Below are 14,783 nucleotides of genomic sequence, written 5' to 3' on the forward strand. Positions count from 1 at the left end.
ACATTTGAAAACAGATTCCAGGCAGCAGCTTTACAAGAAGACGGCCATTTCATTTACCTTTGTTGTTTGTAGGGTTCATGTTGAGATTTCAAACATTCTGTAATATATGGGGATAAGATGGAGCTTCCAGGCTGAAAATATTCATCTCCCTCAGTTCAGTCTGAGTCTCATACACCTCTGATTATCATTATGGTCCCAGCAGACCTGACCAGCCGAAGGCTCCTTATTCAGACATATATGGATGAATAATGAGCCACAGGCAGCGATGATGTGCAGCAGCAGGTGTGTCCAGGTGACAGGCTGCTGCTGCTGTAATTGCTACCGGAGATGGACGCTGGTGCTTGGGCTGTCCTGAGCAGGCAGGAGGCTGGGAAGATGAGTCGGTGCCAGAAAATGATTCAAACATCTCTACATGTCTCAGCTCAGTAGAACCTCTACATTTTATATTCCTGCAGATCCTACTCTAAATCACACAGTCACTTTGTTTGCAACCTTTGTCCATTTGTATTAATGGAAAATTGTCTTTAGTCTTTATTTTAGGAAATCGCTTAAAGAAAATGAACCCATTTCAGAAAACACATACCGCTGTCATCAAGTGGTAATGTAGTGAATAAAACACACCAGTGAAAGAGATCCTCAACCTGTGATCTCAAGATTATGGGTGAAATTTAAATAAAAGAATTCAAACAACATAAGTGGGTTTACAGGCGTGGTCGAACGTTCATTCACTCATTGTTTCACATGTCGTAACATCACAAGTTTTGTTTCTGTGGTTTCTGATTTTGGTAAAAAAGGATTAAACATAAACACATTAACACTGACATTAGACATCATTATAGAGAGTTTATATCAGATTTTCATTGTACTGGTGTGAAGCAGGACACATGGTGGCGCTGTGGGAACAGGGATGCTTGTTATAAAAGTGGAGCATCTTTTTAATTTCCATAAAGTTTCATTCAGAAAACCAGTTTGTTGCCTAGCAGCAGCAGCAGCAGCAGCAGCAGCAGCGGCAGCAGCAGCAGCGGCGGCGGCATCTTAAACTGCATGGAGCCCTATCTCATGTATGGAGGGTGATTGATGCCACAAAAGCAAGCAAGCTCACTGAGAAACTGTCTGATCAGTTGGATTATTGAACTGAGACACACACTGTCCTGCCCCAAATACTCACAACAGCACCAAATGTGGATTTAGCCGCTGCTGAAAATAATCCCCAACAAATAAACTGTTTCCTCCTGTTTGTTTGATAAAAACTACAGTGAACAGCTGTTTGAACAAACTGAGCCTTTAAAAAAAAGAAACCATATCTGTGTCTGTGTTTTTTTTAAAGATTTACATCTGCAGTTTGAACCAGTGAGTTTGGAACTGAGAGTCACGGGCATAGTGGGTAAGTCAGAACATAACACATGGCTGGTTTTGATCTTTTCATGAGATTTGATTACATTATTTTTCATGTGGCACTAATCTTTGTTTGTATTGATTCTGCTCATCTCCGTGAGCTTCAGCGAAAGCTGAAGTTTTACTGACTTGTTACTGTTAGTGAGACAAAACCACCAAGATAAAACATGTAAGTTTGACCAGTCTATGATAACAGACTGTGACAGGTAAACTACAGACCCTCATACTGTACGCCCTCTTCAGTGTGACACTAACCACCCCCCATACCTTCCACCACACCACTTTAAAACCTCACAGCGAGTCCCAGAGAGCAGAGAGCTGCTGCTTCAGGAGCTGCTGCCTTCTGCTACCGCTCTGAACCGATGAGGAGACTTTTCCTTTTTCCTAAGATAAATAAAACTTTCTTCTCCTTCTTTGTCACCATGTGATTATTTCCAGAAAAAAAACTGACTTTCCTTTGGATTTTTCTGAAAATGTGGAGTTATCATCTGACAAAGATGTTCAGGATCCTCTTCATCTAGACCAGGTAAGATTCACCTTGTTTTACTAGCTGTCAGCTCTTCTGATGCCACCCAGACATATGTACTTGTTTTTTTTTTTTTTTTGTTATAACAAAAAAAAAATCTAATAATAATCATTAGTGTTGTTGCCTTGATTAGAAATCAACCCAATGAGATTTGGTGTAATTGGACATAAAAACGTCTCAGCATCGAGGCACTTCCTTTTTCCTGAGACATTTTAAAAATAGAAATCCTAAAAAAGACACAAAAACAGACAGAAAACAAACATAGGACAAACTGAGATTTAATGAGCACCTCCCAAAAAACAGAGAAGCTTAGAGGGTAAAACTGATGAAATCCTTTGTAAAACTTTATATATATATATCATTTTTTTCCGTCAGTGATAATCTGGATGTTTAAGTCTTGTTTGTCTCCCAAATCATTAAATAACATCAAAAACACATTTAGGATTTGTTCATTTCAGATTACAATGCAGGGAAACAATCAAGAACTGAGCTATGCTCTGGATAGTTTCTTCCTTTAGAGTCTATTATTTTAAAATGATAAAGAAAATTGAAGAAATACAGTGACTGAGAACATATGGAGCACGTTTACCTTCCTGAGCAGTCGGACAACTCAGCCGTCCATTTGTGTTGAGTTAAAATCTGACATCTGACCTTTATTCAGAGCCGCCTGTGTGATGTGGACGTCTCTGGAAATAAAACACATTCACGTACAAACATCTCAGACTGTTGGACGTGACAGTGACATGAAGACATTTACACTCATACTTTGTTTAATGTAAGCGTCTCAGCCCGGTGTGGGCTGGGCACCTCTGAGTCCGACATTCAAGTATTCATTCATTCATATCAAACAAAGTGTTATTAGTTATGTAACTTCCTCAGTTCACTTTTATTTATTTTATTTTCCTATGGAGGATTTACATCATGTTTACAAAGTGAGATTTACGTTCAACCAATACCTGTCATGATAATAAATATTAAAGATTTTATCTGGAAACTGACAGAGTTTGGTTAGAAGAAAAATAAATGTGTGATTTCCCTTAACAACATTAGCCACGTACTGTTTCTTTGGTGTGTCTGTAATTTTTAGATGCTCTGAATATGCATTAGGATCATTTCTACAGATAAAAACTATTTGGGTTGTTATAACTGTAACGTTATGAAACAGAGTCAAGCTGTTCACAGTTAATTTCCCCAGATTCCACTGATTAATTCTCAGCAGCAGAATTCAACATTTCATATCGTTTTACGCACCTCAGGGACGTTTTCATCCCAGGTCTAATTTTACTGGAGCTGAGGTGAAAACCAAAGCTGTGTCAGTTACCTGAGTGTAGAGAGAGGGAAGAGCCAGCAGGTGTGTCTCAATCTTCCCTGACATCAGATAGTTTTCAGCTGGACAAGCTGGACCAGGACCAGATGGTTCTGTGTCATCTGTACTGCGTCTTTGTCCCTCTCAAACACAGTGACTTTTAGTCGCTGTTCTTCCATTGAAATATTAATGAGAGGATATATTGACAGTTTCAGTTCAAAGCACTGCTGTGTCGAACGACGGCCTCCCAGAATCCCTTGCGTGGTTGTGGACTCTTCTGTCGCCATCACAGAGGGTTTCCGATGCTGTTTGACAGCCCAGTGAGCTCCAGCTCCGAAGCGAGCCGGAGCCGTGTAACCTTCCACCCGACGTCAGCATCAGTCCAGTTCCATCAGTTCACTGCAGACTGGCCGAGCTTCGGACCTCAGCTTTACGTTGGTCTCCGCAGCCGCTCGTTTCCTTCCACTGACCCAGAGCGTTCCTGTACAGCAGCCTGTGTCTGTCTGTCATCCACCACAGCCTCTGCTCAAATGGCCCCATGTAATATTCAGGGTGCAAGGATTAGTGAGATGACAGCATCAGACAGAGGCACCTAACAAAAGGGAATGAATGATCACAGGAACTGTAGTGTTAGATCTATTAATTAGGTAAGCCAGCTAAAATATTTAAACACGGCAGCAGCCAGAGATCTGCTACAAGTAGGACACTGCCAGACGCCTCGTCTCTTTCGATTCTACATTTCTGTTTCTCATTTTGTGATTCTGTGTCTCAGCTTTCTTCTCTCTCTTGTTTTCATCCTTTCGGTTTGTCGTTTTCTGTCCTTCTTCGTTCCGTTTGATTCGTTCTCGATGTGCTGTCATAACCGAGGCTCAGCGAGGACGTTCAGGAAAGAGCTCGGTAAAAACATCCCCATCCTTCCTAACAACAGCAGCATCACACAGTCTTTTTCAGCTTGTGTAACATACAAAGGCGAAAAGCCAGGGGCCGAGTGACAGCACCACTGTTTCTGTCCCAGATGCTGAGCTGAAGACAGAAGACACTGAACGTTTACCACTTTAACAGTCAGGAGTTGGTGGAGAACAAAAGCAGAGCTGAAAGGAGAGTGAATACTGGATTTAGATTCATCAGGTGGAAACAATGGGATGATCATGCAGGAGAAGTCGGCAGCTGTTTACAAGGACATGAGCCGTGATCATTTTAAAAGTGATAATAAATCAGGAATTTGTGTCAGTTTGTCGATTGTTTGTTACTGACTCCTCTCACCCTTCACCTCCCCACCAGCTCCTCTCTCTCCCCTCCTCCACCATGAGCCTCCCCTCTAGCTCGGTGGCGGGGGCAGAGCTGTACAGCGACAGCGCCTCCCCCGTGTCTCTGGACTCCAGTGTTTTCTTCAGTGAGACAATGGCGTCCTGTGTCGGAGCCTCACTTGACTTCTTCATCATAAACGTTGGAGGAAGTCGCTACGTGCTGTCCCAGGAGCTGCTGGCGTCCTACCCAGAGACCCGGCTGGGGAAACTGGCCTGCTGCAGCCGTGACTCGGCGCTGGAGCTCTGCGATGATGCCGACTTCCTGGAGAACGAGTTCTTCTTTGACCGAAACTCACAGACCTTCCAGTAGGTGGCGCCTTCTTCTCCTCCTGACTTTGGTGATCACTGACTTTAGAACCACCAAGTAAAAGATTCCTAAACTCTCCTGTGGAAATTCCTCACGTTGAGCAGCATGTTTTTATTTGAGATAATTCACGTTAAAGCATTTACACACTTTTAATTTAGGTCAGTGGATTCATGGTTTACCTGATACCTGCAGGCTAAACTGTTGTGCTCACCTGATGCTTCCAGTGTGTTTCTGCCTCGAGTGAAACATCTGAATCACAGTAACACCTGATGTTCACACTGGAGGTCGTCTTTACAGGTGTACTGCCACGACTTCCATTCAGCTCACAACCCAAAGCAAACGTAAAACTCTGTGTTCCTCCGAGGAACAAGTGTTCTTTGTTTGTTTCAGATTTACTCTCGGCCCGCTCCATTTGCAAGCTGATGACAGATATGATTGATATTCATTCTTTGTCGTTTCCACTTCTGATTCTCTTTCCTTGTGGAGAGACATAGTGAAGCTTCTGAGACTGATTGAGATAAATTATTGAGTTGTACAGTTACAAAATGGAAGTTCTTCACTTACATTTTGTGGGTTATTTTGACTGTGCCGCTCATGTCTCCATATTTCTGCCGACAGGTATGTGATGAACTACTACCGGACGGGCCACCTGCATGTCAGGGAGGAGCTCTGTGAGATCTCCTTCCTCCAGGAGATTGAGTACTGGGGCATTGATGAGCTTCGTATCAACCCGTGCTGCCGCGAGCGTTACTACCGCCGCAAGGAGCAGAAGGAGACCCTCGATGTAAAGAGAGAGCTTGAGGCTGATGATGGCGATGAGGACTTTGTGGGTGCCGCCTGCCCGGATTTTCGCCAGCGCCTGTGGGACCTTCTGGAGAAACCTGAATCATCACGAGCTGCTCGCACCTTCGGTTCACTGTCGGTCTTCTTTGTGGTGGTGTCGGTTATCAACATGGTGCTCATCTCGCTGGACTTAGGGGAGGACTTTGGTGTGAGTGACGTCGGTATTGGCGCACCTTTACTGTTTGACATCCTGGAGTACGTGTGCGTGGTGTGGTTCACGGGTGAGCTGGCGCTTCGGTTTCTCTGTGTGAAGGACAAGTGTCGGTTCAGTCGGAGCATTCCTAACGTGATCGACCTGCTGGCCATCCTGCCCTTCTATGTGACGCTGGCCGTGGAGAGCCTCCATGGAGGAACCACCGAGCTGGAGAACATGGGCCGCGTGGTGCAGGTCCTAAGACTCCTCAGGTCCCTCCGCATGCTGAAGCTGGGACGACACTCGACAGGTAAACACATCTAAGTATGGAGCAAATCTAAAGGACATAGATGCGTAGATAGATATACTTTATTGATCCGTTAAGGAAAATTATTGAAAACACGTACAGTAGTAAAAATAATAAACTAAAATGACTGACCCCCCCACCTAGTGGCTGAGGGTTCAAGGGTCAGAAAGTCCAAAAAAATTGGGAACACCCCGCTCATACCTGCCACACACACAGCAAACGGTGACGTGCAAAGGAACCTTAAACCCCAGGCTCACACGGCATACCACCACCCGGGACACCACCACCACCACCTTCAGCCGTCAGCACTAGGGGAACAAAGAAAATACAGTTAAAAGGGTCGCCAGCCAAGCCACACCCCCAACAACAAAAGCAAAAAAGAAAACAACAACAAACTCAGAAAACAATCATAAGAGATAACTAAACAGAATATATCAAATTTGTTCTACACGAGATGTCAGCCAAACGACACAGGTAACTCTGGAATACAGAGAGACTGAAATAAACAAGAAATACAAACATTCTTTCACTTAAGAAAAAAAAAACCTAAATAAACCACTACCAAAAACAAACAAGACAAAAACGGAAACAGAGTTAAAATGGCTTCAAGTCGGCCACCGAGGAGCCGGGAGCCAAGCGATCACTCTTCCATCGGTCAAACCAGAAACTAACCACACAGAAAAGAACGCGGCTAGCAACGACGCGGCTAGCAGTTAGCAGCAGCAGAGGATAACGGGTCGGCAGAAGAAGCAGCCACCGGCGAAGCCGCAGTGTTCCTGTACTTAACTTTATTGTCCGGGCAACGCGAGCCCTGTGTCCCGATCGGTGAGCGTCTTCCTCTGGGAGAAGGAGGGAGAACCGCGATTAGCCGTCGCCGCCGCGGACAAGCAATGAACAGGCGCCGTCCTCACGCCCCACTCCGACAGGCCAGTGAGCCTGGCAGCTACCGCTTAATAGACTCACCTGCATGACACAGCAGCGGCAGAGCACACCGCTACACGTAGTAATGTTCCCCTCTGGGTGAAGTGGTGTTCATCTGACTTTTCTTCGTCCATCATCAGGCCAGTTTACGGCTAAATCCCAGCAAAGCTAATGGCATTCCCATCAGCCTCAGCTGAACTTTGTGTCCAGTGCTAATTAGCAAATGTTAGGAAGCTAACATGCTAAACACAGATGATACACATTACACCCGCTGAACATTAGCACAGTATCATTGTGGCTGTGAGCATGTAGCATGTTAGCATTTAGCCTGAAGCATTGCTGTGCTTTACTGCAGAGTCCCACAGGTGTTAGCGCACCTGTAGAGGCGTACTGATAAACAGCACGTGCAGCTGATCAGGTGTGTTGTTGTATGTTGGAGTCACAGGTCAGCTCTGATGAACTTTCCTCTGCTCCAGCTCTGCACACACTTCATTGTCAGAGTCCTCGTCTCTTTTGACTTAAAAAAAATCCTTTTCTTTAAAGGAACTGGCAGCTTATTTCTTCCTTTTCTGTTTTAGGAGTTACAAAAATCATAAATGCAGCAGACTCAAATGTAAAAATGATGAGAGTGTGACAGACACAAACTGAGCCCCTGCTTTCAGCTTACTCCTGAAATCTTTTCATGTTGCCAAGCGAGAACACGATATGGGTCATTTTTCAAAGACGCTGTCAGAAAATTCTAATAAAAACTCAGAAGTGATGCCAGGACCTGGTGTCTGAGCAGGTGATCTGTGATCAGCAGCAGCTGCAGCAGACGACACGTGTTCCCAGCCTGTCAGGGGATTTCAAGTACATGACGTGAACATCCAGAGAGAGACGAAAAGAAATCGAAATCCTCCTCTGTGAGGAGCCGCTGCTGTGAGATTACAGCCGGGAGGTTGTCTAAGGACGAGAAAAAAAAATATTGATTCATATTTTGGCAAATTCCTTCAGGAGACGGAGGAAGGAGAGAGAGAGGATGTGTTTATGTGATTATAGTGAATGTGTGTGAGTATATCTGAGTGTGTGTGTGTGAGGCTGGGACGTGTGAGTGCTTTGATCTGAGTGATTTTGGGAAGGATGATGATCCCTGGACTCAGCTCATGAATAATAGAAAAGAACATGGGAAGAGTGGGGGGGGTGAAGGAGAGCAAAGGAAGGAGGAAGAAGACAAACGACAAAGCTTTGGAGCAGTGTGTGACAGCAAGAGAGAAGAAGACGTTACAAAAGCATTCATTCATGAAAACTGCAGCATTGTAGGGACTGTTTTTAGTTCTAACACCTAAAGGATGGATTAGTGGTTTTTATTCTAAAAATACTCGACAAGGAAAAAGACTTTGACTCTGGAGTCAACACCCTGTCTGCACCTTCACTCCGTTATCTTCTGTTTGTTGTTTTTATACATACATGTACATTGGATATCAGACCACAGCTTTTGCAGACTGTGGCTTCAAATGCACAGACATATTTTGGGTCTTGGCTTTTAAACACCCCAGTAACACGTTTCACTGGATAACAGATTGTTTCCATCCTGTTAATTTGTGTGACAACTAATGTAAAGGACATAACGGAGGAGTGAGTCATTTGTGTGAACAAAGTCGTACCTGTGATACCTGTGAACATCACAATCTTTAACCTGCACATGTTCACATCTTCTGTTTTAATAACTCCGTTCTCTCAGAGGCTCAGCACAAAAAAAAAAAAAAAAAGTAATAAAAAGAGAGAGCAGAATATGATGTTTGGATGGGAGCCCAGAGGGACAAAATTCAGACAGACCTAATTATCCTGCCACACACTGTTCACATACAGAAAAACAGGATTTAATGCCAAATGTGTGTCTGCTTTAAAATTTAATTCTGACTTTTACACTTAAAAATCGGTTGTAAATGAAAAGTGAGTGAAAGCGAACTGTTCTTCAGCTGCAGGGAAAACTCTCCGTCCTCAGCTCGGATGAAAACCTCTTCACAAGCTCATTTCTAATCCTCTTTAAACTCAGCACCAAAGCTCATTTCTCCTTCTCTCGGAGGAGAATAGAGATGAGGAGTCATTCTGGGGTGTGAACGTCGGCTCCCGGGAGCAGCTCCCGGGAGGGTGTATTTATACATTTGCTGTTTCCTCTTTCTGCCACTCGTTATTTCCTCCTCGTTGAACGTCTTCGGTCCTCAGACTCTTTCATCTGTGTCTGGAGGAAAAAAGGCAGAAATGAGAAACGAGGACGATCACACACAAAACGAACAGAGGCGTCTTTACAAAATGAGATAATCACAGTTTAGACAAACGCTGCAGCTGTGAAAGGGAAAGAAAAAGACATCAGCTGCTTTCTGAAGGAATGTGTCAACGTGCGACTTTCACTCGGCTAATTATGGTTTAAAAACAGCAGCGACTCATCAGTTTCAGACCGCAGCTATGTTCAAACATGTTAATGAAAACTATAATTGTGGAATCAGGTTTTTTCTCTTCTGCGTGTAACTGTACGGGAGGATACATGATGAACAAAAAGATGGTGACAGTATTTAGTTTGGGGAGAAAAGAGGTAAAGAACAGAGTGAAAACAGTCTTCTTCATTTCAGGTGAAACATGAGCCGTGTTTTCAGTGTCATAATCACGTGTGTGTCCATGTCTTTTATATGAACACCACCTGGTATCAGCTCTGTTTAAAGCAGGTCCTGCTGTTAAACTGCATGTAATGAGATAAACGACGGCTTTTTCATCTTTCATGATGAGATTCGGTTTCTGTTCATCCTTTCTGTCCAGGCCTGAAGTCTCTGGGTCTGACCATCGCTCAGTGCTATGAGGAAGTCGGCCTCCTGCTCCTCTTCCTCGGCGTCGGCATCTCCATCTTTGCCGTGGTGGTCTTCGCTCTGGAGCACGACCTTCCTGCCACCACCTTCACCAGCGTACCGGCCGCTTGGTGGTGGGCAACCACCTCCATGACCACGGTCGGCTACGGGGACATCCGGCCCGACACGGCCGCGGGGAAGGTGCTGGCCTTCCTCTGCATCCTGTCTGGGATCCTCATCCTGGCGCTCCCCATCGCCATCATCAACGACCGCTTCTCCGCCTGCTACTTCACCATGAAGATGAAGGAGGCGGCCACGCGGCACGGTGAGATGCTTAAGAGGCTGGCCCGCGGCTCGGTGGGGGAGACGGGGGAGGGAGGGATGGGGGGAGGCGTGAACTTGAGGGACGCCTACGCCAGGAGCGTCCTGGAGATGCTGAGGCTGCAGGGGCGTGAGAGGGCGAGCACCCGGAGCAGCGGAGGAGAAGAACTGTGGTGGTAGAGACATTTCTTTAAAGCAGAACGGAAACGCCACAGTCTGAAGTTTGTCCATCGACTTTTTCCAGCTGCTCTACTCTGATCACTGGACAATGGAAATAAAATACAGACTCCAATCCTCAGTTAAATGCTGCAGGACTTTCTGTGGTTGCTGAATTTTCCCCTCCAGACTCTTTAATAAGTAACCAGCTGGTTGTAAAATGTAGGTCGACTGTGAGTGAAGACGTTCAGAGGAGGATCTGTGTTCCTCTGTGGTTTTACTGTGAAGACAGCAGCTCGTCTCGCCTGCTGTGGACTGATTCAGTGGGAAGGGAAGGCTCAATTAAAAAGTATATATCTCAAAATCTGTATTACAAAATAGGCTAAAAACAACAGATAAAAAGAGTACTCTGGAGGAAAGAATTAAAAGCTAGTGGGGGGGCTAGTATTTACAAATCCACTCCAAACAAAATCAGGCCCAATCCACAAAGATTACTGAAACTGTTTGGGAAGAAAATGAGTGAATCTGTCCCAGAGCACGCCACTAAATGTTCTCAATCGATGTATTCAAAGAAATAGAGGAATACTTCACCTGCAGGAGGGTGGAGCGTCCCCACCCCTCCACCTTCATCCCAGGCTTCCCCCTCTCGCACCGTGCCTCTGCGGCGTTGCGGCGGCCTGGATCCCCGTGCGGCAGCGGACACACACACACGACTCCACCGAGGCGTTCCTCTCCTGTTCACCGGACTCGATGCACTCTCACACCGCGTCCTCTGCCGTCAGCTCAGCTGCTCCCGCGTCCGCTGCCTGTGTCCACTAACAAAGGAAAGCTCCCGCCTCCACACACACCTGTGTCTAATCAGGTGTCGATTAGTTCCGGTAGGTGCGCACGCAACCTCTCACACACGCGCACTTAATCGCCCTGTGACAGAGACTTTTATTCTGAACAACTCATCCGGTTTTACTTAGAAATAAATGTGTTGTGTTGCTGTTTCACAAACTAAGTTCAAACACCAGTTTATTCACATCCCAACAATCTAACAGGGAGAAATGCAGCTGCAGAATCTGATCCTCTGACCTGCAGTAAACACACAGAACTATGTGTAAATATCCTGTTTCAGAAAACAAATGTCAGGCTGAGACGGTGCTGTAGGTCGGCTCCATGCTGTGTGTGAGGGTAATATCTGCTAAATCTGCTGAACAAGCAGTTCCTGAAAATCAACTGTAAATAACTAAATAGAACAGAAAAGCAGTTTTACTTACAGTCTGAGTTCATTTGTCCATGTTTGTTGCTGAAAGCTGAATGAAGATAAAGAGTCGCCACAACAGGCCTCAATTCAGTGAAAAGAACTTTTTCAGTGCTCCTGTCGTCTTCATCCATACGTGACATTATCTCTGTGCACCAGCTTAAAAACCGTCCTCAGAGTGGACACATGCATCAGGCTGCTCTCTGGTCTCGGTACCTCGGTGCCTCTGACCTCTCCTGAATACTCTCTGTTTTAACTCTGTGACTCAGTCATGCAATAAAAGGACATTCTCCTGTGGGTCAGAGTGGTCTTTTCAAATGTCACAGCGATGGCCTGAGGGCCTGAATAAGAACGCTGACCTGGGATCTGCTGCCAGGACGGGTTTTATTCTTCTTTCTAACAGTCTTGTTTGCAGATTAGCTGCTGTGTGTAGATTTGGTCTCAGGTGTTGAAATGTTCCTTCATCGCTGCTGTGACTTTCAGTTTTCACCAGCCTTCGTCTCACTCACAGAAAAAACCCTAACATGTAAAGGAAACCTCTGAGAACCTGATCGGCTCATCGAGTGAGCCTGTGGGAGACACTTCTTTATTTGATTTGATTTATTTTCACTGTAACTACACACAGCAATGCCATGCTCTACTGGAGCAGACAGGTTGAATCTAAAGAGCATGCACACACACACGCACACACACACACGCACACACACACACAGGTGTGAGGTGAAATGATTACGTCTGTTTTTAGCCTCGTTAGCAGTGATTTGTTTCACAGGTTTAACAGACGCCTCTCGTGTCGGCTTCAGGTGTCGATGGAGAAAAGTTGCAAAATAAATCAACAGCGACAACAGTGAACCTGTTCTGAGCTGTGTGTGTGTGTGTGTGTGTGTGTGTGTGTGTCTGTGTCTGTGTGCGTGTGTGTGTGTGTGCGTGTGTGTGTCTGTGTCTCTGTGTGTGTGTGTGTGTGTGTGTGTGTGTGTGTGTGTGTGATGCTGTGGCGTCCGTCACAGTTAAAATATTCTGTCGTTTCACTCTGATGCTTCAGTGTGTTTCCCTCTGAGAACTGAACTGAGATCAGTGTCATCTTCAGTGGGATCACCCAGAGGTCACCTGTGTGTTGAGACCTTCCAAAGCCTTGAATTAGGTTCTTCTAACTTTGCTATTGATTGATTAATTATTGATCTTTGCCCTGTGCTGTGACCTTTGACCCCCTGGCTGTTGTGATGCTGGTGATGTTGAAGTGTCCTGTAAACTGCCCCCCCCCCCCCCCCCCCCTCTCTCTCTCTCTCTCTCTCTCTCTCTCTGAATGAGAAACTCTCTTTTTAAATCAGTAAAATGCAAATGGGATGTTCCAGTTTTTTCTCGCTGTGCAGCCGGAGGCATCAAACGCTGAATTCAGGTCAGGCATGACGGCAGTCAGGCAGCAAATCGTCTGATGCACCTGTGGTGATGGTGCTGTTACAAAGCCTCAGGATGGGCAGAGTTTCACTCACTCACTCATTCTGATCTGAGACGGATCCACGTGGACCGCAGGCCCGCCAGCAACCAGACCCGATCCTGTTTCATGAGTCTGCCGTTTCTGTGTGCGAGCTGTGGAATGGACTCTGATGTGGTGTTTTTCTGTGGATGTGCACGTAAGGAGCTCAGGACTCTGTGGAACGGTGAAACTGGGTCTGACTGAATCAGACTCGACACAGAGGCTTTGAAATGTGGAGCGACCACTTACAGAGGAAGTATATTTTAAAGTGAGGGAGAATATTTGGAAACAAAGACAGACCAGTTAAAAACAGTTGTGGTTAGTGGATAAACTGCTGATTCAGGGTTTCAGCAGCCGAGCTCCTCAGGTCCTGGTCCACTGTGTGGTTTTTGGACTGAGCCATGAAACACACAGATTGTGACCGAGGTTTTATTTGACCCGTCTCCTGCTCTTTGACACCAAACCTCGTGGATGGAGGGGGCAGATCAGAAAAGTTCTTTGACACCTTTATTCTCGTCCTGTTACTGTCGCTTTGAGCGTCACAGAAAAATCTTCTGTCCTACTTTACGCTGCCTCGGTCGAGACAGACTGGGTATCCCCTCAAGTCTGATGCGGTTCCCCAGAGAACCTTCTTGTTCCACTCGACTCACCACTTCATCTCCTCATCTTTTCTTTTTATTTTCCAGAAACAGTCAGACGGCAGAAAAGGCACAGGACAACCTTTTTAAAACATCAGCACTGCGACGTAAAAACCATTTTCAACAGAGCAGAGCTGAGAATCTTTATGGCTTCATGTGTTTAACTCACACGGAGAAACACACAAACGCATTAAATCCAAGTTTAAAGAAGAGAAAGATGATGATGGACGTGGTTGTTAATTAAAGTAAAGAACAGGCTGACATCAGACAGGTTTAACTCAGAATCCTAAACCTAAACCTAGCTCTGACGTTGTCCAAACCCTCAGACGTCCCTTTGGAGAAGTGAGGACAGAGAGACAGAGACTCTGTTTGGATCAGAGTGTGTGTTCTCAGGTGTCAGACTGTGCCACTGCTGATTATTTCTGTTTCTGTCACAGAAACTGTCGGTCTCTAATTATTCAGCATGTAGTCAACATCATATTTTATTATGTTGATGAAAAATGACAATGTACTTTCAGCATTTATGTTGAATTTAAATCTTTAAATTTAACTAAACTTTTTTTTTTTTTTAACTCTGAGGTCTGTTTTGTTTTCTGGGGTCAGAATACTGGGGTCAGTTTTCTGTTGTCGGGGCCTTGCGATGATCAGAGTCTGTGCTTGTCATAACAGTTTACCTCTCAGCTGTTTTAATTCCCTCCGGTGTTTCCTCTTCCTCTTCCTCTGCTCTGACGGAGCCGCTCTGATGAAACTCTGCTGGAACAAAACGCAGATGCTTCACCTGAAGTGACCTGGAACCAGCTTCACACATTTCAGAGGCTCTGCAGTGAAATTCTGCTCAGCATCTTTTTAATTAGCACGTTTTTGTTTTTGTATTTTTATCTTTATAATTACATGATAATGCCTTCGAGGTCAGATGAACATCATTAACTGGGTGAAAATATTAATCAGACATGCTCTCTGTGTTTGGGTTTGATCCTCTGATCTTTGTCCTCTGGACACTTACTGGCTTCTACCTGGTTCAGTCGTCCCCGTGTGATGACACGTCCCCTGCCTGCTGGCGTGTCCTGTCTCTGTCCTCTGTGCT

General features: G+C 45.3%; 1 protein-coding gene and 1 long non-coding RNA gene across 2 annotated transcripts; one reads left to right on the forward strand and one right to left on the reverse strand.

Moving 5' to 3' along the window:
- Positions 1-4,523: 4,523 nt before the first annotated feature.
- kcnv1 (potassium voltage-gated channel modifier subfamily V member 1) lies at positions 4,524-10,365 on the forward strand. The gene is made up of 3 exons (XM_041044872.1): positions 4,524-4,840; positions 5,460-6,127; positions 9,839-10,365. Exons 1-3 carry the CDS (start codon positions 4,533-4,535, stop codon positions 10,363-10,365), a joined length of 1,503 nt encoding a protein of 500 aa, XP_040900806.1. The 5' UTR covers positions 4,524-4,532.
- On the reverse strand, positions 8,728-11,199 carry LOC121186197. Its single transcript, XR_005894411.1, has 2 exons — positions 10,933-11,199; positions 8,728-9,266 (listed from the first exon to the last, which is right to left on the reverse strand). It is a non-coding gene; the product is annotated as an uncharacterized LOC121186197 (long non-coding RNA).
- Between the last annotated feature and the right edge of the window lie 3,584 nt (positions 11,200-14,783).

Source organism: Toxotes jaculatrix, chromosome 8, assembly GCF_017976425.1.
Source record: "Toxotes jaculatrix isolate fToxJac2 chromosome 8, fToxJac2.pri, whole genome shotgun sequence".
Lineage (NCBI taxonomy): Eukaryota > Metazoa > Chordata > Actinopteri > Toxotidae > Toxotes > Toxotes jaculatrix.

What these genes read in the sequence shown, in the direction of transcription:
- kcnv1 (XM_041044872.1), top strand. Translation starts at nt 4,533, where the DNA reads ATGAGCCTCCCCTCTAGCTCGGTGGCGGGGGCAGAGCTGTACAGCGAC. An exon ending in CGAAACTCACAGACCTTCCA is followed by an intron (nt 4,841 to 5,459) that starts GTAGGTGGCGCC and finishes TTCTGCCGACAG; the next exon opens with GTATGTGATGAACTACTACC. An exon ending in GCTGGGACGACACTCGACAG is followed by an intron (nt 6,128 to 9,838) that starts GTAAACACATCT and finishes CTTTCTGTCCAG; the next exon opens with GCCTGAAGTCTCTGGGTCTG.